We start from the raw sequence: 26,702 nt of genomic DNA, 5'->3' as shown, positions 1-26,702 counted from the left end.
ATGCCACCTAGGTTGGTGACTGAGGGTTGACGTCATTTTTAATTAACCCACTCAGATAGGTAGAAACTGTTTCCTCTAGTCATGATTCTACGGATTCTGTTCTTTGTCCGCAGTGTCTTTTTGAATTTGGCTAATAAGACAATACTCTGGGTTATGTAGGGCCTGATGGTGTCTAAATTATTTAATTATTGTTTCTAATATGGGTGAGCAGCAGAGGTACAGATACTCTGCAGCATCAAAGAGTTGCTACTCTGCCTTGCTCCCGGTCACCATACTGCCTCCGGATGTAGCCCTTTTTAGGTCGAGGACTCCGTCACACTGTTGTAAGCAGTGTGGGCGGAGCCTGAAGATTTAATGTTTCTTAGAGGGGGCTTGGAACCCGCCCCTCTTCTCCATTGGCTGGCCTAGTAAATGCTGGCCAGCCAGTGGAGGAGAGGTGCGTCACTCGGTTCAAGCCCCGTCTTTTTCGGATTCGTGTTTTTTAGGTTCTTTCTGTCTGTGACGTCATCCGTCACTCACCTAAAAACACGCCCCCGATTCCGAAAATTTCGGAGCTTTGATGATGATGCCCGCTATTTATGCGCCTTCACGGGTGCCCACCCCGTTTCTACATTTATTTTATACTTCGAGGGTGCCCACCCCTCATTCTGCCTCCGTTAAAATCACCCCCGCAGCACTGAGCTGCCTGTTGGAACTTTTTGTTCCGCTTCCTCCTGCCTGGGGGAAGCCATTCTCCTGCGTTACCGGTCTCCCGTGTGGAAAGGGAGACCGGAGATGCTGCCGCCGCCGCCAGCCTGAGGAAGGGAGAGCCCCGCAGCCTGGGAGTCACCGCGGAGCAGAGGAGCCCAACTAGGACGCCGCCTCCCAGCCAACGGTGAGTGCGGGCGTCTCGTGGGTCTCCCGTCCAAGGGTAGAGCAGCGTTGGTTCTGGTGCCCTTGTGCTGAGGCGGCTAGTGCCTCCTTCTCCTTTTGCACTGCCCCCGGGACCCAAAGAATGGAATGATCCCTGTCATTACTCTACAGACAAGCCGATGACGATGTAGTGGTTGGGAAGCAAGGGAGTTCCTCTTCACACCCCGCTCCTACACGCATAAATTAACCTAACTAATATCCACCTGGAATTAACAACAAGCCTCCGCGTGGCATTTTTTTTTCTAATATTCTTGATATAAGCTGCAGGTATTACTGTGAATTCATGTTTACTAGATATGTTATTACAAATTGCACAACTATCAAAATTGCGTCTTTTCTAGCATTGCCCCCTGTCTGGTATGTTTACAGGCCTTGCCTCTTTTGATATCCCAGGACAGTACAAATTAGGAAAAGCCGTGAAATCCGGTATTTTTCTCATTTGAAGTTTAAAGCTAAAACGGCAAACAGATCACAAAATTACGTAAAAAGTATTAGAGAGCTGTCTTAATTATTTGTAGCATTTTATCAAAGCACACGCCGGGTAATTGCATGTTGATAAGAGAACACTGAACTTTTCACACAAATTATTTCCCAGTGCCAGTTCTGGACCTTTCAAGAACAGCAAAACGTAAACAATCTGAAGGTATGTTTTTCCGGAAAAAGAGGTAACCTACGCCTGTGCAATCAAAAAAGCACCGTTTTTGTTGGTTGTTTTATTTTGGGGGAGGGGGGGGCAACGTCAATACTCTCCGTAGTAAGGAAGGCGGGTAATAGAGTCGGACATCCATCGGTTTATTTCCAAATTTTATTCCGTTGCTGTAGTCGTTCCATAGGTATGCATGCCAAATGTGAGTGTTGACCCGGATATGAACTTGTAGTGAATAGCATTGCCATGGCGACGGCTTGTATACAAAGATGGCTGCGCTCTCTTCGTTGAACTAGTGAGCGATTTTCCAAAAGTTGTGCTTTCCCGGCAGAGGTAGGTAGAGAATAGGAGGGAATGGAGCAGTGTCTCTATGCCCTCCAATCCCCCGTGGCAAAGCGGTCACTGTCTGGTTCACAAGTCTTGACGCATACTCTAATTGTATTGCGATATATCGCCATCTGCGCATTCCTTTACATTTTGTTTACATTTTCTCAATTTACTAGATATGCTCACTGTTCATGGCTTCCACATTGTTGTACAACACACGTGACCACTGTCGGCATGTGCTGTGTAAAACAACGCACTTTGCCTTCTGTGAGCTGATGTTGTATCGCTTTCATAAGTGTGGGCATAACCGTCACAGCTCTTAAAGCGTTAAAAAGCCAGGGCTGGTTGATGATGTCCCACATAATAATTAAGTATTTTTTTTATAATGTATTTTTAATTCAGTTACCTTCTCAACATGTAGCAAGCAGATCACATGTTGCTATGTATCCTGTTTAAGCTAACATTTTGTTTGACATTTTTTAATAACTATCCTGCTCCAATGTAAGTGAATGCATAAATAACAATTTTCTTTCTGTGACAAAGTATCTGTGAGCGCTTCACTCTTAAATGTTTTCATGTATTCTTTGGCTGCAGAACACATAATGCCTATTTCAATCGTTGTGCATTTCTTGTGTCATGCTTGTGACATCTAGTGTTAGACATAAGGAGTATCTGAATGTAAAACAGAAGCACACCTAAATTAGATAAGCACTAAAATCTGCTTTTTAGGTCGAGGACTCCGTCGCACTGCGTAAGCAGTGGGCGGAGCTCCGAGATTTTATGTTTCTTAGTGTAGGGGGCTTGAACCCGCCCCTCTTCTCCATTGTCTGGCCTTGTAAATGCTGGCCAGCCATTGGAGGAGAGGGGCGTCACTCCCTTTAAGCCCCATCTTTTTCGGATTCGGAGGCGTGTTTTTTAGGTTCTTTCTATCTGTAACGTCATCCGTCACTCACCTAAAAACACGCCCCCGATTCCAAAAATTTCGTAGCTTTGCGGCAGCCATTTCTGCCCGACCGCGTCCGGCCCTTGCATCCCAGATGACATTTGGCAAGAAGTTCCAAAGATGTGAAACGCATGCCAGGTTTATTTTCTGCCACAATCCAATTGAATCTAGTGCGTAAACAATGTGCAGCTTAACGCCCGTTTTCTCTCACTGCTGTATCTACAGCAACTGCAAACAGCCACTCCTATGGTATAACTAATGCTGAGGTCACTCTATTAAATATTTGTTTTACCTCATGCCACGCTCTTAGCAACACCTTGCCTCGTGCTAAAACAGGGCTGCATCAGCGAAGATCCCTCCCAAGATTTATTATGTAGTATAATGATATAAACTGAATTTTTGACCTACTTCCCTGCTTTCCGAATAGTTTAGCACCGATAGTATTTTGTTGCTCGTCTGTATTCTCTGGCTCGGTAGCTGAAGGCCACCGAGTGCATGCACTGGCCCGAGTTAAGGCGGGATCTGCAGACTGCAAGCAGAATAAAGCGGTGTGCCCCTGAAAGGTACGTGTGTGCGCGTGGTGTGTATGTATCTGACACAGGGGCTCTGGGGCTGTGCCATGATGCTGTTGTCTATGCTGCACCAAAGCAGAAGGGATCTGTGCACTTCTTTTTTTTCCCTTCTTCTACCCGGACATTAACTCAAAGTATCTCAGTTAATGAAGGTTTTTCTGACAGTAGCTCTGAAACAGCTCTGCAATGCAGGCTCTGGAGGAAGGCCTGGCCTGTGTCCAGGCACTGCACCAGTCCCAGCCCCACTTCTACTAGCAGCACACAGCCTTTGGCAAAGTATTGAAGTCCTAGGCACAGACCGCTGCTTAACCCCTGCACCTGACTCCCCACCTTCGGGCATACATGTCTGGTGTGGGAGGTAATGTTTGAAACAGCTGTCCCTATTTTTCAATGACTGTGGAAATCGCAAGTTCAGAGCCAACTGATCAAGACCTTCAGCAGTAGGCAGTGGAAACAAGGCTCAAGGTGTGGCCTTCGGCCACCACCTACAGTTGCTGAACCAGCTGCACACAACCTTAGCCCATGTACTGCAGGTTCTGAGCGTTCGGTCCCCATATTCACATTGCATGGCTTTCACAAGCAACCTGCAATTAAGTCTCGATAACCATCCACTTACACATGGTCAAAGACAGTGCACAGTTGGTTGCCTTGTAAAACACCTATACATGTCTTCGCTAGTTAAAAACTACCCACGTTCAATATTGCAGCGATTTGCAAATGTGGGCCACTTTTTTAAGCAATCTGATTCGCTAATCTGTGTGTGTGTGTGTGTGTGTGTGTGGCTCTGTGTGTTTGTGTGTGTGTGTGTGTGGCTCTGTGTGTGTGTGTGTCTGTGTGTGTGTGGCTATGTGTCTGTGTGTGTGGCTTTGTGTTTTGCTCTGTGTGGATAGCTTTTTTTTGTAGGTGGCTCTATGTGTGGGTGGCTCTGTCTGTGTGAGGGTGGCTCTGTGTAGGTGGCTCTGTGTGTTTGGGTGGCTCTGTGTGTGTGTGTGTGTGTGGCTCTGTGTGGGTGTAAATGCAATAGGTCATGCATTTGCGAGCGATTAAGCTATTGGCATTGTAAATGACAATGCCATTTATTTAACAATTAAGCTATTGGCATTGTAAATGACAATGCCATTTATTTAACAATTAAGCTATTGGCAATGTAAATGACGATGCCATTTATTGATGATGTGTGGGTGGCTCTGTCTGTGTGAGGGTGGCTCTGTGTAGGTGGCTCTGTGTGTTTGGGTGGCTCTGTATGTGTGTGTGTGTGGCTCTGTGTGGGTGTAAATGCAATAGGTCATGCATTTGCGAGCGATTAAGCTATTGGCATTGTAAATGACAATGCCATTTATTTAACAATTAAGCTATTGGCATTGTAAATGACAATGCCATTTATTTAACAATTAAGCTATTGGCAATGTAAATGACGATGCCATTTATTGATGATTAAAACAAAAAAAATGTCATGAGCAATGCCAATAGCTCTACCTTTAATAATGCCGAGACCATTGCATTGTAAATGCTTGTTTAAAGTAGATCGTGGGAGAGGACTAGTGATGGAGCAAAGGAATTGTTTGTGCTAGAACTACAGGTGGGTAATTGATGTATAATCACAAGGACATTAATTGTTTGCTGTATTTTGTCATTTTGGAGATTAGAAAAGGGGGTGGTGATGGACGGAGCATCTGAACCAATCAAACACTCACACCCAGTCAAAGGATCTGGGTTCGATCCATCACCGTTCTTTAGCCCACTCTGCCACCCCAGTTCAGACATGGCTATATGCAAATCAGTCTGACCCTATGCCTCATGGGAACAGTCCAGCCCGAACTGCCAAGCCATGTCTTCCCTGGACCGGAAACAAGCTTCCGAGGACCGGTTTCTGGCATTCCAGCCGCCTTCAGCCCGGCTTGCTTGAATCCAGTGGCAAAGTGAGCAAGGGACTCACGTCTGAGCGTACCCTGCCACACTTGTGGCGGCCAAGGCGGTACAAAAGGGGGTGGTGATGGACGGTCCATCACCACCCCCTTTTGTACCGCTGAAGACGGCTGCAATGCCAGAAACCGGTCCTCGGAAGCTTGTTTCCGGTCCAGGGAAGACATGGCTTGGCAGTTCGGGCTGGACTGTTCCCATGAGGCACAGGGTCAGACTGATTTGCATATAGCCATGTCTGAACTGGGGTGGCAGGGTGGGCTAAAGAACGGTGATGGATTAAACCCAGATCTTTTGACTGGGTGTGAGTGTTTGATTGATTCAGATGCTCCGTCCATCACCACCCCCTTTTGTACCGATTTTGGGGGTTAGACATTTTCTCTGATGCGGCCCAGTAGGGTGACACCTCATGGAACAGTGGTCAGTTCCACTCTACAGCAGGTCCTGGGAGTTAACATCATGGGTAGTGGACATTTTTCTGTTTCTTGGACTTCTGGGCTGATACATAAAGGGGCAGTGTTCTTTTCTCTGAACCAGTGCTCTGAGAGGACATTCATCATGGAGAAGTGGGCGTTTTTCTGTACCATGGCTATAGATTGTTTGGCAGTGGACAAGTGTCTGTACAGCAGCAATGGGAAGTCACTCGTTATGGGCAGTAGACCTCTCTGTACTGGAACCCTAGAAAGAACATCATGGGCAGTGAGTAATTTCTATCCCTGAGAAGGATTGTGTCATAAGACTTTGGACATTACTTTGGACTGGGAGGTGACCCATCATGATGTTAATGCTATTTTACTTTATTGGGATCCTTAGGTTGTGACTCTGATGAAGCAGTAAACACAGTGCTGTTCTGTGGCTATGGGTGATGAGTGCTTCCTCTTTTGAGCTTGATATAATGTGTTCTGTCTTTTACAGGTGCTGTTTAATGCCATCATCCCAGATCATGCCGCAGACGCCTTCTTTCCTCCACGCCTTTGTGAGCCAGGCCTCTGCGATCATCTGGTGGAGTGGCTTCTTGGTGGCTTCACACGCTGGGATGCAGAGCATTTCCTTTTCATTGCAGAACATGGGTACTTGTTCGAACACAACTTTGCCTTCTTTCCCCTATACCCATTGAGCGTACGGGCTGTTGCCCAGTTGCTACTGTGGCCCCTCCAGGACCTCCTGTGCCTCCGCAGTCGCCTGATCCTTGTCGCTGTAGTTTTGAACTGTTTCTTTGCCTCCCTGGCTGCAGCTGTTCTTTACCGGCTTGGCTGTGTGGTGCTTCAGTGCCGTAGAACCGCCTTCCTCTCTGCCTTGCTCTTCTCCCTCACCCCAGCTAATGTCTTCATGGCTGCTGCATACTCCGAAAGTTTCTTCGCCTTCCTTACGTTCAGTGGCATGTGGAAACTGGAAACAAGACAGAGTTGGCTCAGCTGCCTGCTTTTTTCTCTGGCAACCGGGGTGCGCTCCAACGGAGTCATTAATGCTGGCTTTATCATCTATTCACAATGCAAGCAAATCATCTGTTTGCTTCAAGTTGGCCAGACCACCTTGGGCAGGCTCCCTTCCGTACTAAGGCTGGTGTGCAGGGCTACAGTCTCCATGATGCTCTCATGCTTTGTTATCATACTGCCTTTCACCCTGTTTCAGTACTACGCCTACATTACCTTTTGCAAGCCAGACACCAGCCCTGAGCAAGCAGTTCCAAGTCCTCTGATTCAACTCGCTCTGGATAAGGGATACCGAATGGCTGACGTGAATGGGGCCCTGCCAGAATGGTGTGCCTACAAGTACCCTTTAGTCTATTCCTACATCCAGGATGTGTACTGGAATGTGGGATTCCTGCGCTACTTTGATGTCCGGCAGCTCCCCAACTTCCTGCTTGCAATGCCGGTCATCATTCTGAGTGTTTATGCGGCGAGAATGTACGTGGCTGCTCTTCCGTGGTACTGCTCAAGACTCGGACTCCTGAGGAAGCGGGATGTTGAGGAAAAGGAGACTGCCTTTGTAGGATTTCACAGCCACAGGCTCTTTGTGTACATTGCACACAGCATCGCACTGCTCCTCTTTGGGCTCCTGTGTATGCACGTACAGGTAAGAGGGTCCGCAACCAGGATGGAAATAAGAAAATAGAAGTATCAACAACACAGTGGTAGTTGAACTGGCATATGTACTATAGATGTCTTACAATGCTACACTTGTGCATAACAAATTGTATTTCTGTTATAGGTGCTGCTGTATATCACATGATCAAACTATCGCAATCTAGTGTTCGGGCAGATATTTGCAAATTGTTTGTCTTTGAAATATACGTTTCAGTTTCAAATTTGCAGTTTCAACTTGTGATCCTTCCCCAAAGCCCACAACATACTAGGGCAAAGAACCCCACCTCAAATTGCCCCCTCACCCCCTACTATTGTTTTCGGATGTACTTCTCGACCTATGGGACAGTGAAGCTTCAATCGACATTGGTTCTACTCCAGTTACCAGAATCCTCCGCTCTAGCATTGACGATTTAGAGGTCATTTAGCTCCAGACTCATTGTTTGTCCTTACAGCTCGCAAGAAAGCATACCCACATGGCACAGGAGACGCACCCCCTCCAGACAAAGAAAGCTGTACAATTGACACAGTTGGAAAGCAGGTTACTGTGGGGGTGACAATCTAGTAGCGCACAGCCAAATGTTTTGGACTTCTCTCAAGATATGACAGATACCATTGGAAACATCTCCCTGAGGCATAACACAAACGCTTCAGGGAGTTAGTTCAAGACAGGACGATCACAAAAGCAAACTTTATTGTGTACAAGATGCAGCTCATGCTTCTTCCAGCTAGGGGAATACTAGCATCATCTTCCATAGACAGGCTTAGCTCAGGGTCCCTGGGTTTTGTCCAGAGGTCCAATAACATCTGATCAATATATCCTTTGATGGTGAGCACCTCTTAAAATCAACAATGGACACAATGTTGGGAAAGATCAAGAAAGACCCTGATACGACCGCTGGAGGCAACTCCCACTCCCACTCCTGGGTCGAGCGGCTATATATAAGATGATTATCCTACCCAAGTACCTATATGCCCTACAGAACGAGTACTATCCACTCCCAGCAGCTGTACTCTCCAGAATACACGCAGATCTGAGGGCCTTCCTCTGGTTGGGTAAGCAACCTAGAGTGGCGCTAACTACTCTCCAGAGACACCAGTACAGCGGGGGGATTTGCCTACCGAACCTGGAGGCCTGCTATTGGGCGGAACATATTGCCCCAATTAATGACTGGCTGCACGGCCCAGCTGAGCACCCTACATACGCCCTTGAACGATACAAAATGTAATCGGGAAACTTATTGTACTATCTCTATGGGGGCACTCGTCGGGAGCCGCTCCTCTTGGCGACGGTAATTACCCTCCTCTCGTGGAATAAAGCCATGAAACGCACAGGTTGGGAGAAGACGCCTACGAGGCAGACGCCGCTCTGGCACTGCAGGTGGTTGACGGAACTTAACAAGCTGAGAGGCTTTCACAAATGGGATGACATAGGCATCTCCACCATAGGGGACGTGATCGCCAAGGGGCCACTGAAAACCTTTATGACATTAAAGACAGAGTTCGGTTTACATCCATCACAGTTCTTCAAGTACGCGCAGCTGCGACATGCTTGGCAGGCCCAGAACATCCAACTAACTGAACTTCCGGAGTATGCGCCCTTAGAGGGAAGACTACTACAGGAGCAAATACAGGGGAAAGCGGTCTCACTCACATATAAAACTTTAACAAACAACATGTTAGGCGATCTGGCGAAACTTCGACGGATCTGGGAAACTGAGGTGGGAGTCATGGACGACCTTGACTGGGACACGGTATTAATGCACCCCAGAGATGTCGCAATTAAGTCTAGACTGCGCCTTATCCAATTTAATGTGCTCCACAGAACATACTATGACAGAGTGCGACTCTATAGAATGGGAAAAACGGATGACAAGAAATGCCTTAAATGTAAACTAGAGGTCGGGGACTTTTACCACCTTGTGTGGACATGCGCCTCGATTCACCATTACTGGACTTGCATTTTTATGGAACTGAGCGAGGTCGTGGGGATCCCTCTCCAGCCGGAACCCAGACTGGCCCTGCTGGGTATGACCAACGACGTAGACCTCACGAGACCTTTACTAACCTTCCTAGTGTTGGCGCTAGTGGTGGCCAAAAGAGACATAGCGAAACACTGGGGTTCCCCGGAACCTCCGGGGATAGAGGAATGGGGGAGAGGGTTGGACATGTGCATGGCCGCAGAAAGGGTGACTTACAAGGCTAGAGGGTGCCCGAGGAAGTTCCGTAGGGTTTGGTCTAAATGGAGACACTATCACGGTTTGGATGGGGGGCTGTGAGGGAACTGTTTCATGTCTAAGATTGTACAATTCCATGAGCACACCCGATATGTCTTTACCTAAGATGCTGCGGGGGGGGGGGGGTACATACTGCTGTTATTGATGTCGAGTCACCCTGAGACTAATTTTAACAGGAATGGACAACGCTGGGGGGTGGATGGGGGTTCTGAATATGTGTGCAGTTAATTGCATGATTGTCATGTTGTGTTATGATAAAATGAAAAAAATATTTTTTTCCTTTTTTTTAAAAGAAAGACCCTGATACTGCAAAAGCCATAGGAGCACTGCAAACGCAACTTGTTAGGTGTGGGATTTGGTGGCAACAAGTGTGAGGTAATCTGAAAGCTGCAACACTGCATATTTCTGTGTTGCAGCAGTTTCAGTGCTTTTAGAAAGGACAGTCTATGAGTTATATATCTGAGGACGATTCAAGGGCAATGGTCGAGGAAGGAGTAGACAGCTCTGGAAAGTGTGGCTTCACCTCCAGGTTGTGACTTAACCACCAAGCCCCCCCAATCACACGACACCTGTTGGTGGGGGGGGAAATGGTTATTCCTTCCCCAATGGGAGGAAATAACCACCAGCAAATGGGTCTTATCTGTAGTACAGTAAGGATACTGTTTGGAGTTTCACTCCACTCCCCTAAACGACCCACCTCACTGACATGTTAGTTAGAAACATGGACTGTCACCGCAAAGTTGCCATCACACTGATGACCCCACACCAGTAACATCAAGGGGTGTACGTCCATGTAATTTACCATCCCATAAAAGGATGGCACCTTGCAGCCTATCCTCGACCTCAAGCCACTAAGCCGTTAAATCCTGTTTGGGTATTTGAAGATTACTTCATTCCACTGCCTTGCACGGAAGATAACATGTCAATCCTCAGTCTCAGAGACTCCTGCTTTCACATCCCTGTTCATCCAAAACGCCATTGCTAACTACGGTTTGTGGTAAGTGGACACTACCAGTTTCAAGGTCTATTCTTTGGGGTCCCAAAGGTCACCGTGTGTCTGCCCTACAGCGCCACACCGCATATTTGGAAAATTGGCTGATAAAGATCTGCAGCTGTCAGCAATGTCTAGCACACACTCTGACAATCTTGTTGCTACTGCATAGGCTAGGATTTACAGCTGGTGCAAAAATCTCCCAGCTCTGCCTTCAGCAAATATAGTCCTTTTAAGGGGCAGTCGTGAATTCTGTGACAGGCACAGCTTATCCCAAACAAGCGACGGTGGTGGCTTTTCAAAGGCCGCCTCTGTTTTCTCAGACTACACGTCCTCTACCAGTGAAAATGATCATGCAGCTGTTGGGATGATGACCTACTGCATTGCCATAGTGCCACACGCGTGGTATTGGTAGAGGCCAGAGTTCTGCACAATCTCACTTATTGAAGTTTCTACATGGGCCAAACCGCACAGTTTCACCAGACATTAATGTATAGACAGTCAAGCCCGGCACATCGCACAAGGTGGGCAAATGGTACTCAGAACATCATTCCAAACATCTGTCTCATTTGCTTGCCAGTCACTACTTTAGGGGGAGTGCACTTCTTTAAAGTATACATAGAGAATGTGACGTACAGCAGCAAAACCTAAATTGTTACTTATCCTGTAATGATCTGTGTATAACTTATGTAGATCCACATGCAATCTCCTCGGAAGCGGGTTCATGCGTTAGATGTTTTTACATTGCATACATTATAGTTTGATTCACAATGCACATGTACAACTTTTACTGACCTCCTTCACTTTACTCCAGTTATCTCTCTCATTTACAGAGTGGAAACGCACTATCTGAGGTGGAGTTTTTGTCCTGGTGCATTGTACGCTTTGGGGAGGGATCATGAGTTATCTCTAAACCAAAACGTATTCATTTATAATTTGAAGAAAAAAAACTTACAAGTGTCCACAACCAACGCTAAATGGCCGTCGTGTGCAGTGCAGCCACTCAATAGCACAACAGGCTATATAAGCTGTTTGTTACCATGTAATAGACCTATTTTTTCTTTCCTTTATTTATAATGTGTTAATCTGACTTTAGCATGGTTGGCCTTTTACGGGGGCTCCCTGAATGTTCCACTCTTTATCTTTTCTTCTTACAAGCATTGTGCAGTTTGTCCCGTATGTTTATTGCATTTTGTGGAAGTGCCTTTTGTCTTCTATATGCTACTCATGTCTGTCTTGTATGTGGTTTCCCTAATAATTATTGGACCATGTATTTCAAGTACCACTGCAAGAGACTGCTTCAAGTAAAAGGCTGTCTTCGGACCTATATTTCTACAGTATGGTTTCTTTTATAGATTCACATGCTTGAATCTTCCCCGTTGTCATTGTGGGACTCCCACCATGATGACGGGGAAGATTCAAGCATATGAATCTATGAAAGATACAATACTGGAGAACCACAGTGTACAGGTAAGTAACTTGTTTTTTCTCAATACCCTCTTAGCCCCTTCCCAAGTGGTTGGAAATGTGTGCAGCTGGAGGAAGGATTTGAAAATAAATTCCACAACAATTTATTTATTTTATTTTTTTAATTTTAAAGGTTTTATATAGCGCTGGCTAGACCCGGAGGTATCAGAGCGCTTTACATGAGCATCAGATCATAGTTAGAGGTTACATCGTAACAAAGGTTACACAGTTATTAGAGCATGGCAACATAGTTACTTGTAAGGTCGAGATAAAACAATAAGCACAAATACGTAAGGGGAAAAGCAGGCAAGGGGAAAGATTCAGGGGAGGGCTAATGAGGGGGGAAAGAGAAGAGGAGGGTGACGGACACAGCATGGAAAGAGGAGGGGAAGGGCGACGGGGGACACAAACCGGTAGACGAGTCAAAGCAACGTCCAAAGTCCAGTAAGCTGTGATCAAGGGGAAGTGGTATCACTTCTCTAGTTCTGTTGTGGGAGGTTTCCTTCACGCAGTGGACTCTCTCAGAGGGGTCTCTGAGACTCCAAGGCCTACGTACTGGATCCTTCCCCAAAAAAGGGAGAGGGAGTGCTTTGGCGAGGGGTGCCATACCATACCTCAGCTGTGAGTGGCTCCTTTGGCGCAGTGGACTCTCTCAGCGGGTTTGCTGAGACTCCAGAATATAAATATTGGATCTTTCTCCAACAAGGGGAGAAGGAGTGCTTAGTCAAAGGGCACAAAAAACAGGGGGGCTAGGCAGACTAGCAGGCAAGGTGAGAGATTCAGGGGAGAGGGGATAGGAGCTAGGGAAGTAGACAAAGAGAGAAAGAGTACTAAATGGGCACACATTTAAATTAAAGAGTTATTATATAGCGCTGGCTAGACCCGTAGGAAACAGAGCGCTTTACATGAGGAATAATAATGTTGCAATTTCCATCAGTGAATGACATAAGTATCAAGAAAAGCATTTAAAGAACATAGGGGACAAGGTGAATGGCGCAAGGAAGGGTAAGGGGTTAGGGTAAAGGGGTAGGAGGATGATAGGATGTAGAGACGAGGGGAAGATCTGCCCAAGGTCCATCTGGGTAGGTGATGGGGGGGGGGGGCGGGGGAGAGTCCACAACCCATCTCCTCTTTAGCTATATGGTAGCTCCACCGGGAATCAGCCAAATCGCTTGGTCTCTACAGTCTGGGGTAAGTTCCACAGGTTCCAACTCCTGATGTGTAAGCAGGTTAGGGGATAGGTTCAAGGTCTGATCAATGTCCAATTGTTGTCCCAGGGAAGTAAAACAACGTGGAGGGGACCACTATGGAAGCCATCTTGGGGTCGGACAGGAGACTGTAATGTACATTGGTGGCCATCTTAAGGTCAGGCATCTGGCAGTTAGTCAATTTCCAGGACAGTGGCTGCCAGAGAATAACAAATCCAGCATGCAAAAACATGTAGGCACCCACTCTCATATGCGCACATACACACACACACACACACACACACACACACAAGCACATAGACAGGGACATCCAAAAACACAAGTACACATAAAATCCCATGCTTAAGTACAAAAACACCCAAGTACATGCACACGCAAACACCATCACATGCACAGACATGAACAAGCACACACAAATGTTATGTTATGTTATTTTTGAGCTTCTATAGCGCACGGCCACTCCAGTTGGAGCATCCCGGCGCTTTTTCGAAGGTACCCACTAAAAGAGGGAGAAACATAACACTGAAGGGAATTGTAACACACGCATGAAAGAAAAAAAGAACAGCAGCGGTCTAAGGGAAAAGCCATGTTTTAAGGGCCTTTCGGAAGGACATCAGGCTAGAAGCCTGTCTTAGAGAAATCGGAAGGTCATTCCAGGCACGAGGAGCTAGATAACGAAAGGACCGACCTCCTGCTCTGGCGCGCTTAATAATGGGAACCCTCACTTTGGATAGCGCAGCAGATCTAAGAGATCTGGAAGGCTGGTACCAAGACACACGATTGGAAATATATTTTGGACCGATGCCATGTAAGGCCTTGTAGGTCGTTGTCAAAGTTTTAAAAAGAATCCTTTTATCAACCGGGAGCCAATGTAAGGTCGAAAGAAGAGCAGTGGCTCTAGCTCTTCTTGGGAGACCAAAGACCGCTCGGGCTGCAGAATTCTGAGCGACTTGAAGACGCCTGACCAGGTATTTAGGAAGCCCCAGAAATAAGACATTGGCGTAATCCAGTCTGGATCCCACCAGTGCCTGGACAATAATTTTCCTGTGCTCAATGGATACTAAAGGTAGAAATTTACGTAGCATCCGTAGGATGCCAAAACATTTCCCAGTGAGAGAGGAAATATGTGGTCCAAAAGAGAGATCATTGTCAATGATCACTCCCAAATTTTTGGCCTTCTGGGATGAGCTAACTGGGGGAGACATCTCCTGCGGCCACCAGGGTTTCCAGTCCGGCTCGGAGGTGCACCCGAAAAAGAGCAGCTCCGACTTGTCGGAGTTGCATTTCAGCCCATGGTGTCCTAACCACTCGAAAACCGCACTCAGACAACCTCTGATCTGCTCGTCGTTAAACAGACCGTTCCTGTTGCTCACAAACAGGAGCTGGGTATCGTCAGCGTAGGTGACAATCCGGGCACCAAAAGACTCCGCGACCGCTGCCAGAGGAACCATAAAGATGTTGAAAAGGAGGGGGCTCAAGATGGACCCTTGAGGAACCCCCACTTCTAGCAGCGGCATCTCAGCGGAGTACGGAGGAGCCCAGATTGTCTGTCGGCGGTCGGCTAAGAAGGATTGAAGCCACCTCCACACCGTTCCCTGCAAGCCAAAATCCCAGAGTCTAGCAAGGAGAAGCGCATGGGGAACGGTGTCGAATGCCGCCGACAGATCAAGCATGACCAATACCGCCTTTCTTCCAGCATCCAGCTCCTCCCGGATAGCGTCTGTGACTTCGAGGAGCGCAGTTTCCGTGCTGAAATTCGCACGGAAACCGGATTGGGTGTTATGTAACAGATCGTTTTCCTCGATGAAGTTAGATATCGATCTGTGAACAAACCTCTCAGTCACTTTCGCTAGAGCCGGGAGTAAGGAGATAGGTCTGTAGTTGGCATGGACCAGAGGGTCGAGTGCTGGTTTTTTCAGGAGTGGCAGGATCATGGCGCTCTTCCAAGCCTTAGGAACTACCCCAGATAGGAGTGACATGTTTAAAATGGGGTTGACCAAGTCATTTAGCACAGGTGCCAAATTCGCTAAACACTTGGCCGGGCACGGATCCTGTGGAGATCCAGATTTAAGGTTGGACAGAATGGCAAGAGAACTTGCATTGTCCAATGGAGGAAACTCACACAACAGAGGACCGTGATCGGACATGGGACACCCCAGACTCACCGGTTGCTGCTGGAAAGAGGAAGAGAGGGAGTCTTGAATAGTAATAATTTTCTGTACAAAGTATACAGCCAGATCCCTCAACCAGGATTCAGAGTGCGTGTGGATGGGGGTGTACGCAGAGGGAGAAGTAAAGTCTTTTACCACCCTAAAAAGTTCTTTACTGGAATGCTCCGCCTCATTTATTCTGGATTCTAAATAGGCTTTTTTCCCCGCCCAGATTGACTTATGGTAAACTCTCGTCAGAGTCTTAAAATTCTGTTTTTCCGAAAGATCATAAGATCGTCTCCAAGCTCTTTCAGCTTTTTTTAGATCTTGTCTGGCTTTTTTTAGCTGCGGAGTGAACCATGGGGCAGATGTCCTTTTATTGGCCGAGTTCTGTGACTTGGTCGGAATCGAACTCTCAAGACACTCTAAGAGCCATTGGTGGAAGGAGGCAGTATAGTCCTCAACATTATCAGATGTAGGACAAGGACAGTTAGTTAAGGTATTTAATAGCATCTCTCTGGTAAACAGATGGAAAGATTTAGACCGATGGTTTGACGTGCCCACAAACTTGGACCGCGTTGGTACCATATTAAGGAGGGAAAAAGAAATAAGAAAGTGGTCCGACCACAAAACTGGCTTAGGGAGATCTATCTCGATAGGGAGAGTAGAAAAGATCTGGTCCAGCGTGTGGCCCTTCTCATGGGACGGTCCTACCACATAAGGAACTAATCCGAGCACAGAAGTAATATCAAATAATTTTTGGGTATCCGGGTCTGAACTGACATCCATGTGAATATTTAGATCGCCTAACAGAAGGCAGTGATTAGATCTGAGACAAGGAGTCGAAAGGGCTGTCTGTAATTCATCTAAAAATGACCCCGTCGAGCCTCATACTCGCACAGATGAACACACACACACAAGCACACATAAAGAAACTACTAAAAACACAAGCACACATACAATCACAAGCTTCAGAACAAAAATACCCAAGGACGTAAACACAGGCACACACACACCATCACACGCACAGACATGCACAAGCACACACAAATGTGCGCGCACACTCGTACGCGAACAGAGGGCGCACATAAGCACGCATACAGAAGCATCCACACGCACAATCCCACATACAATCCCATGCTCTAGTACAAAAACACTCAAATACATGCACACACCATCACACGCACAGACATAAGCATACATACAGAAATATCTGCGCCCACCAACACGAGCACACATAGAATCACATGCTCTAGTACAAAAATACCTGAGTACGTCCACACCATCACACGCACAGCCATGCACAAGCACTTTTTGGCATGTCTTTACTGTCACTTTATTAATATTTTCCTCCGTGAGAGGGAGCCTCGCTGTATCATGCTCCCAGCAGCCTTCCACTCACTTCAGCGCTACGGCCGCATGCGCGGCACTTCACACTTTTCCTTCACACTCTGGGGTAGTTTGTGGGGGGGCGGAGGGGGCATGCTTTGCTTGGTTGCCACGGAGGGAACAGCATGCCTTTTTAGGTCTCGCCTGTCAATGCGCTTGCGAGAATATAGGGGCTTATCCAGAGCTTAACCATCGGGCGATTCCATGCAGTGCCCGTGAAAAGCAAGCTCAATGCGCAAGCGCATTGACATAAAAAGCGCGTGCACATCAAAGCCACCAGCCTCCCTCCCACAGGCATCCCCCAGCGTGCGCTCTGCCTCAAGGCATTTCTCCTCCCCTAATTATTCACTGCCCACGGCCGCGCTACTTTCACTTTCACGGCCGCTAGGCCGTGTCTCTTTTTTTTTCTTTCGTGATTTCGTTGCATTGCAAAATGCCCGCAGATTGCTCTGGCATTTCTCCTCCCCTAATTATTCACTGCCCACGGCCGGCCGGCACATCAAAGGCTGCTGCTCCCGTGCGTCTCGTCACCCTTACTCTCCCCTATTCTTCCCTTCTTGTCTCTCCCTGCCCCCCTCCCCACCACAGCAATGCAGAGGGCTTGTTTGTAGTGTCATTGTTCTGTTATTTGAACCACGTTCTGCCCATCGCTGCTTGTACGGCGCTGCTCACAGCTGCTCATTTAATTTAATTTTAAGCACTCTGTTAGTGTGGTTGCTGGCTACCATCTGTCCTTTCATACCAGTGTTGTTGATTATCTCTAAAAGATCCCTCCCACCCTTTTCATTTGTAATCATGGGCGCCGGTTCACCTAAAAACCACGGGTGGTAGCGAGTGATGTCATGTACCATTTGCCCCGTCTAAATTTACATCACTGGGTTGACCTTTTTCCCTGACTTAAACACCTTCATTGTTGCTTTCTTCCACCCATCTCTGCAACCCCCTCCCACAACAAGGCTTGACTCCCCCCTGCCCCCATTCGTCCCAGGTCGTTTCTCCCTCTTTGCAACCCTCTCCCACAGCACTGCTTGCTTGCCACGATACAAGCAAGCATCTTTCCCATGTTGTTGGAATACGTATGGAATTAAAGCTCCATCGCCTATACACATATTGGCGCTTTCACGTCAAATCTCCACTAGCGTGCCTATGCACTTAATCAACCTTTGAAATCGTTGACACAGTTCTAGAAAGCAGGCTTGTGAATTTACAATGCGATTGCAAGACTTATGAAAATACACCTAGCAGCGAGCAAAACAGTCACAGTAATACAGTGAAGTTCTATAGCGCGTTTACAACCAAGATCTGTGGGCACTTATTGACTTCATACCTGCCATCTTAACCAGAGAAGACTCCCCATTAATAAGCCCAGGGACGAAAAAGGGCAGTTAAGTAACAAGAACACCAAATATTTAATGTAGCACAGAAATTAGAAAATGGGGTTGGGGCGTTCTGTTTCAATTATATTTTTACAATAGCCCGTTGACAGCTCTTCATTCTCCCCAAGCTTGCCTTTATTTTGCGCGTAAAGGTCAAAGCAATGTATATATTCCCACGGCACTTCTTATATCTAAGCTGTGCATTACACCTTTTACTAATACTCCATTTACTAGCTAGGTGGTCGATACGAAACTTGTCCTATCTGCATTTTGTTGAGTGCTTGGCAGATACCGCCAGACATCTACTGCTCAGAAAGCTGATGCCTCGTGTCTGAAGCAAGAACCATATTATTTTTTTGCCCGCCGACTCAATGTGCACTTTTCAGAGCAGACCCCGTAAAATGTTTCCATTAGGCACAAATTACTCCTTAAATTAAGGTACATAAAGTCAAATAGATTTTAGGTAATAAAGTAATTACGTAATTTATAAGTTGGGCTAATCGTTAATACACAGCTTTAAGTTGGAAGGAAACTTGTTTTAGTTGGAATATTGCCACACACACCCAGACCCCTACACACACAACCCCACACACACACACAAACACAGACCCCCCCACACACAACCCCCACACACATACACACACCCCCACACATGACACACACGACCCCCCACACACACAACCCCCCCCACACACAACCCCCCACACACACAACCCCCCACACACACACAACCCCACACACACACAACCCCCCCCACACACAACCCCCCCCACACACAACACCCCACACACAACCCCCCCACACACACACAGCCCCCCCACACACACACAGCCCCCCACACACACACAACCCCACACACATCCCTCTATCTATCTGCCTATCTATCGCCCTCACTCTATCGCCCCTCTCTATCAATATATCTATCGCCCTCACTCTATCGCCTTCACTCCATCGCCCTCACTCTATCTATCTATCTGTCTATCGCCCCCACTCTATCTATCGCCCTCACTCTATTTGTCTGCCTGTCGCACTGACTCTATCGCCATCACTCTATCGATCGCCCTCACTCTATCTATCTATCTATCCATCTATCTATCGCCCTCACTCTATCTATCACCCTCACTCTATCGCTCTATCTATCTATCGCCCTCACTCTATCGCCCTCCCTATGTCTATCGCCCTCACTCTATCACCCTCACTCTATCTCTCGCCCTCCCTCACTCTATCTCTCGCCCTCCCTCACTCTATCTTTCGCCCTCCCTCTATCTATCTATCTATCGACCTCTCTATATCATCTATCGCCCTCCCTCTATCTATCTATCTTTCGCCCTCCCTCTATCTATCTATCTATCGACCTCTCTATATCATCTATCGCCCTCCCTCTATCTATCTATCTATCGCCCTCCCTCTATCTATCTATCGCCCTCCCTCTATCTATCTATCGCCCTCCCTATATCTATCTATCGCACTCACTATATCTATTGCATCAACACAGCATCACTCAGCACCACCACAGCATCACTCAGGGGCACCACAACATCACTATGCATTACCACAGCATCACTGAACGCCACAGCATCACTCGTCGCCACCACAACATCACTCAGCGCCACCACAGCATCAATCTGTGCAACCATTCAACAACAACTGGTTCAAATATGTTCTCTCAATGTTTCAAGCTTTATTACAAATGTTACAAAAAGATGTTAATATTTCACTTCTGTTTTTGGATTTTCGTCACAATAAAATACACTGAACATAATCTTCACAAAAGTTATTTACAAAAGTTTAAGCCATTGCCATTATAAATTACAATAACCTTTATTTAAGTATTCATTATTTTAAAAAATTAAGCCATTGTTATTTGTAATATCAATACATCTAAGTCACGTAAATACAACACATATTGCATTACAAATGCTATAGGTGTCACATTTGCAAAAGTTATAACTATTGGCGTTGTAAATGACAAAGCTATTAATTTCACTATTTTCAAAACCAACACATAAATAAAATATTTGTCATTTACAATACCAATAGCTCAAACTTTCCTAATGCGAGACCTATTGCATTGCAAATGCTTGTTATCCTCTTGCTAGTCCCAACTCCCACTGGGACACAGGCCGTCTGTTTGCTTTCCTGGAAGGGCTGGCTCCATTACACGCTGGCCGCTCTGACCAGCCACCGGCCGCCCCCTGTCTTCACTCCGGGCCTCCCACGGTCCTCGCGCTCCGTTTCCTTACTATTCTCAGCAGTGCTGGCCGCATACAGTCATTTCGCCAACTCTTCGCCCCTCGCAGCAAGCCCTTTTCCTCCACGGGCCGCGCAGGGGGGTGCTGGCACCGCAGACTTTCTTCTTTCTGGGCACTTTCCCCTTTTTGCCGCCCTAGTGGGCCGCTGACTAGACACTGTCCCTTCTCTCTTCCCCTGCTGCCGCACCTTTTCATAGCTTATACACTGTGCGGGGGAGGGCGTGTAGGAGCTGCCCCCTTTGATTGCGTAGTGTCTCTACGGGCACTGTTCACTTTCTCTGCGGGTGGGCTCTGCTTCCGTTGGGGCTTTAGCACGATGGTGGCAGATGCCTGTCGGGGCTTTCTTTCCATGCCCTGCAATTGCTCACCTCCAGCCCACTCCCGGGGCGTCACTCGACCTCACGTACGGCGGTCTGCGGCCGGCATCAGCTCAGTCCATTGCTCAATGTAAAGAACTTTAGTGGGATCCTCACCCAAGCATTTCTCTCTGCTATACATTGGTCACAAAACCGATCCCTTGCACTCCCTGGTTTTAAAGCACATTTGTATGGATAACCTTGCTGCTTCCTGTTTTTGAACTTTTTCATGCTTGCTAAATTTCCCCTAGAATGGATGGTTAACCAATTCTCCTTTTATTTTCTTTGAGAAGGCCCTGATATGTTATGCAACGTGCAGTTTCCAAAGGCACTAAAATAATGCTTTTTTTGGAAGAAGATTTTTTTAACAGCTGAATCCACATGAGGCAACGCTATTATCTGTGCAATTTTCATCCAGGAACACCATGTGCCTGTTTGATCTGAAATTCGGCTGAGATGCATGAAGAATGAATTCCATTGGTGTGTAGGAGTGACAGTATACCTACTTGTTTTCTGTCACTGGCATCTTAATGTTATTCATAAACACTTGACTATCTCACCTATGTGCACAATACCTGACCCCTTTTTAATGTAGAAATTATATCTTTGTAGAAAAGATGAGCATACATACGCCTCTTAGAGCCCAATCTCTTTTAAAATACCCTTACAAACATAAGGAAGCAACATGACTATGTTTTGGCTCCTTTTCGATGTTCCTATCGTAAGAGAAAATAGTAAAGTACTGGGGACAGAATTTGTTTTCAGTAAAAGAAGTGTACGACATCACCTTAAGTGCAGAAAGCTGCTTGAGAGATCCTTAATTAAAAACAGCAACAGTGCAACATCAATATATTTTACAGACAATTAAGTGCTGGCATTATCTTCAATTGCTTCATACTTTTCCTATTGACTTTTTCTTTTTTCTTTTTAAAAACCTTTATTAGCAAGAAAGGAATACAATTACAGGCCTACAACCGCCAGTCACATAAAATAACAGTAGCGCAGTAGAACAGAGCTCATCAGCCGACAACCGAAGGTCCGGCAGCGATATTGCATGACATTACTCAAAATGCTACGAATGAAAGGATGTTGAAAAGGTTTCACATTTTATACAAATAAACAAGAAAACGTAATCGAAAAAAGAGTCGAGGCTGTACCCTGCAATATAATACCAGTTCCATATGGCGCGGGGAGAGGCGAACAAAGAACAGTGTTAAGAAACAGGAGAGATACCAGGAGAAGGGGGGGGGGACACAGAGCAAGAAACAAATCGTAGAACACGGGAAATTAGGAAACCGAAACATACAGTCAAGGAGAACAAGGAGTGTCGGGAGGTTCAGTAAGGGGGGGATCACATATCCCCCCTCGATATGAGTTCCATTGGTCCCAAATCCTGCCTCACTTCTTGGGTCTGCCACGGGAGACATACACAATTTTTTCTCTGAACATGCACCAGTCCATGTGCTCTTCCCAGTTGCGAACTGATGGTGCCCTCTGAGATCCCCACAATTGAGCAATGTCTCTTTTCGCAACCATGTTCCCCAGCGTGACCCATTGAGTCTGAGCAACAGTGCAGTCATTCGGATCCCAGATGTTCAACAAACAGCGCCTGGCCTCAGGCAACAACTCAACGCCCGTCACCTCACCCATCACCGCATGCACTCTAGTCCAAAAAGACACCACTTCCGGACATTCCCATATGATGTGGAGGAAAGTAGCAAGCACACCACAGCCACGCCTACACAGCCCATCCGCAGAAAAACCCATATGCATCAATCGTGAACCCGTGACATATACTCGGTGCAGAATCTTCAGCTGTACGAGTCGCAGACGCGCTGGGATCGCGACCTCTTTAGGAGAGGATATCGCAGCCTGCCAGTCTTCATCATCCAACTCCAGCCCATCGTTAGTCCAAGCACTCCGAAGCCGAACAAGCAGGTCCGAACGATCATTGATGAGTTTTTTATAGATAAGAGAGATAGTGCTGTCCGGAACATGCCCGTCCAGCACCCTGTCCTCCAAGGGAGAACACTCCGGGATAGTAGATCCAGCTGGAAAAACCGATTCAATGGCATGCCGAACCTGGAAATAGCAAAAATACTCCGTGTCATTCAAATTATATTCCTGCTTCAATTCAGCAAAGGTCTTAACTCTATTTTTAGCCCAGAGATCGCCCACTTTACTAATGCCAATGAGGTCCCATCTATCAAAACCCTTCGACGTCCATAGCTCCCCCAGTCTCTCAGCGGCAAACAATGGGGTCGCTCTGGTCAGTCTATCCGCCCACCCCGTAGCCGTAGACGCACTACCCCACACTCGCACTGCCACTCCAGTGGGACCCGTCAGGTTCCTCCTGGCGCCTCGAGAATAGAGCGCCCTATGATAATCACCCCCGGGCAACAGCCACCGATCCATCTCAAATGCAGGATTCGGAGCCGGACCGTACATGGCATGGTTCACAGCGCTCAGCTGAGATGCCCAGTAGTATCTTTTAATATCGGGCAATGCTATACCTCCATCGTACCAGGGCAACGTCAACTTCGCCAACGCAATGCGGGGCCGTCCGTCCCACACTAGTCTCCTCTGGAGGCCCTCGATTTCACGAAAGTAACTGGCCGGCACCAGATCAAGCGTGTTTTGGACGGCATACAGAAAACGGGGAAGAGACATCATTTTAAACAGGGCAGCTCTTCCCAAAGGGGACAAGGGTAAACTACACCATGCCGCAACGTCCGCCCGAAGCCGGACAAGCGGAGGTAACAAATTCCGCTCGTAGCGCACTATGGGGTCCAGTGAAATATAGATCCCCAAATACTTAAAGCCACCTCTAGAAACCGGTATCGGGCAAGTGCGGGGCAGAGAGGGCGAGTCCCCAGTCAGTGGGAAAATACACGACTTGGCCCAATTGATAACTAAACCGGAGTTTCGTCCGAAGGAATTCAAAACGTCGAAGAGGACTCCTAGTGACTTACGGGGGGAGGTCAGATACAGTAATATGTCGTCGGCATATAGTGATATGCGATCTTCGAAGTCAGGGGACCATCGAATACCCTTGAGTGAGGGCTCCCAGCGGAGCCACGCGGCAAGGGGTTCAAGCGCGAGCGCAAATAGAAGCGGTGACAGAGGACACCCCTGCCTCGTGCCACGTCCGAGAACAAAGGGCTCCGAGGCTCTGCCGTTAACCACAGCCTGAGCCAACGGCTGCTCATACAGAAGCTTGACCCACGCAATGAACTTCGGGCCGAAACCAAATTTAGCAAGAGCAGCCCACAAATACGGCCACTCGACCGTGTCAAAGGCCATCGAGGCATCAAGGGAAACCAAGATAGCCGGTTCATTGAGAGACCCTGCCCTCGCAAGGACACCGTGAAGACGGCGGAGATTGAGCGCAGTATTCCGACGAGGAATAAAACCAGACTGGTCCGGGTGTATCAAATCACTAATCACCGTGACCAATCGATTTGCCAAAAGCTTCGCCAATATCTTGGGTTCCGCATTCAAAAGTGATATCGGTCGATACGAGGAGCAGCGCTCGCGGGGCTTGCCATCTCTATGGATAACCACAATGGATGCCAGCCTCTGGTCCCTAGGAAGGGACCCAAGGTCTCGCAATGCCACAAACATCCGACTAAGATACGGCGCCATTTTGTCCGGGCATAGCTTGTATAATTCAACTGGTATACCGTTCGGACCCGAGGCCTTCCCCGAGCGAAGGGAGCGTATAGCGAGTGCGACCTCATCAGTGGAAAAGTCCGCCTCCATAAGCACCCTGTCCGACTCCGAGAGACTAGGCAGCACGAGATCACGAAGCAACAAGTGCGAGTCCTCCTCTGGCATATTCGAGACCGGCGCGTATACAACCCGAAAGTGCCGGGCAAACACCTCGACTATCTCAATCGGGTCCACCACTCGCGTACCGTCAACTGTCTCAACCACAGGCACCACTCGATTCAATCTGTCTCGTTTGTCCAGCCAAGCAATCAGCTTTCCCGCTTTATCACCCACATCATACAAACGCCCCTGTTGCACGCGGTTCATCGCCTCAGCCGCGTCAGTTACCAAAGCCCTGTAGTCAGATTGCTTAAGGGCTAAAAAGTGCAATCGCTCGGGTGTAACACCAGACTCCAACTGTTCCTCCAACCCAGCAATTTCAGTTTCCAAGCTCACCACCTCCTCATTTTTGCGCCTCCTCTCGCCAGCGATCAAAGACAGAGTCTGACCACGGATCACAGTTTTATAGGCCTCCCACAGGGAGACCGGGGAGGACACCGATCCCTCATTTTCAGCAAAGTAGAAGTCCATACACTTGACCACCTCCGATCTAATTTTGGGATTCTGAAAATGCCATGGATTGATCGGGGCAATCCGACCCCCAGCCGCACATCGATTTGAAGCCAAAGCGGGGAGTGGTCGGAAATCCCCGTAGCCAAATGCTTGATTTCACGTACCGAGACCAACTGCACCACCGGCACGAGGATATAGTCGAGTCTCGAGAGACTCCCATGAGCTCCCGAATGGAAGGTGTACTGGAGCTGGCCAGGGTGCAGCTGTCTCCAACAATCCGCCAGCCCAAAAGCATCCAAAAATTTCCCCAGCCATAACTGCGATGCTGGAAGAAGCCTGGGGGGGCTACGGTCACTCTCTCCGTTAACCACAGAATTGAAATCGCCACCCACTACCAACAAACCATCAGGGAGCCCCAGAATCACCCCACCCAAATCGGTGAACGTAGTAGACTGCAGGCCAGGCGGAACATATACAGACAATATGGAGATCAACTTTCCCTCCCACCTCCCCGTAATAGCCGCGTAGCGGCCTTTGTCATCCAACACCGTGCCATCTATCTCCAGGGGGAGGGAGTTCCTAACCAGGATACCTGCCCCCCTCGATCCAGTAGTAAAGCCGGAATGGGCCACCAAACGGTAACCTCGCCTATTCAATGCCCGACACGTATTACCCACCAAGTGCGTCTCCTGGAGCAAAACCACATCTGGGGAGGATCGCTTCAAATACTGAGGTACTATCCCCCGCTTTATCCTGTCACCAAGACTGTTAACGTTCCAGCTCAACACCCTCAGCCCCCTACCCCCCATCCCAGAAGTAAACAGCCTGCCCCCCCCCACCATGAAACAAGCACATAGCAGCAAATATGGAACAAAGCGCAGCCTCGATACAAACAAGAAAGCAAGAACCCCCCCACCACCCCCAGTGAACCCACTAAACACAAACCCCCCTCCCTGCACCCCTGCGGTAGACCAAAAAGCCACCCCAACTTGCAGTGTGCCTGTCGCCCCATTAAACTAACCTACGAAAAGAGAGAAAAAATCCCCAGAGGAGGAAGGTTCCCCATTCCCCCCCACCCCCGGGTATCCATATTATAAAAACACAGTCTCTGAGCCACTGCTGTGAAGTCAGGGTCGCCGATGCAGACTCACTACTCCTGTTCCTCCAAACCGCCTTCAGCACCCCTCGAGCTCTCCAGGCCATCATGGCGCGTCGGCAAAGTGTCTAACCAGTCACTGGCCACCTCAGGGCGATCGAAGAAAAACGCACAATCCTCATGCTCGATCCTCAGACGGGCCGGGAAAAGCATAGCATATTTCAGTCCCATATCTCTAAGGCGCCTTTTCACTCCCATGAAGCCCATTCGTTGTTTCTGCACCGCCTGAGTAAAGTCCGGGTAAAAACTGATCGATACATTCTCAAATTTGGTGGGTCCATTCGTGCGGGAGGCTTGCAGGATAGCGTCTCTGTCCCGGAAATTAAAAATCCTGGCTATTATGGGTCGCGGAGCGGCTCCCAACTTCGGCTTCCCACCAGGGACTCGATGAGCCCGCTCCACAGCGAAAAGTTTACTGCGGCCCTTCGGTGC

The 26,702-nt window shown here is 47.8% G+C and overlaps 1 protein-coding gene and 1 long non-coding RNA gene across 2 annotated transcripts in view; one reads left to right on the top strand and one right to left on the bottom strand.

Moving 5' to 3' along the window:
- The window catches only part of LOC144823795 (uncharacterized), a 184,706-nt gene that overhangs the window by 67,099 nt on the left and 90,905 nt on the right, over positions 1-26,702 (bottom strand). The gene's annotated exons all lie outside the window — the stretch shown is intronic.
- Positions 1-26,702, top strand: part of PIGV (phosphatidylinositol glycan anchor biosynthesis class V) — a 145,482-nt gene that overhangs the window by 111,645 nt on the left and 7,135 nt on the right. Inside the window, exon 3 of the mRNA XM_078682635.1 lies at positions 6,236-7,396. Within this exon, the coding sequence (XP_078538761.1) occupies positions 6,236-7,396 (1,161 nt within the window). The remainder of the gene's footprint in view (positions 1-6,235; positions 7,397-26,702) is intronic.

The sequence above is a fragment of the Lissotriton helveticus genome, chromosome 3_1, assembly GCF_964261635.1.
Source record: "Lissotriton helveticus chromosome 3_1, aLisHel1.1, whole genome shotgun sequence".
Lineage (NCBI taxonomy): Eukaryota > Metazoa > Chordata > Amphibia > Caudata > Salamandridae > Lissotriton > Lissotriton helveticus.
The sequence above is the reverse complement of the archived record's forward strand: the minus strand, read 5'-3'. Positions and strand labels throughout refer to the sequence as shown.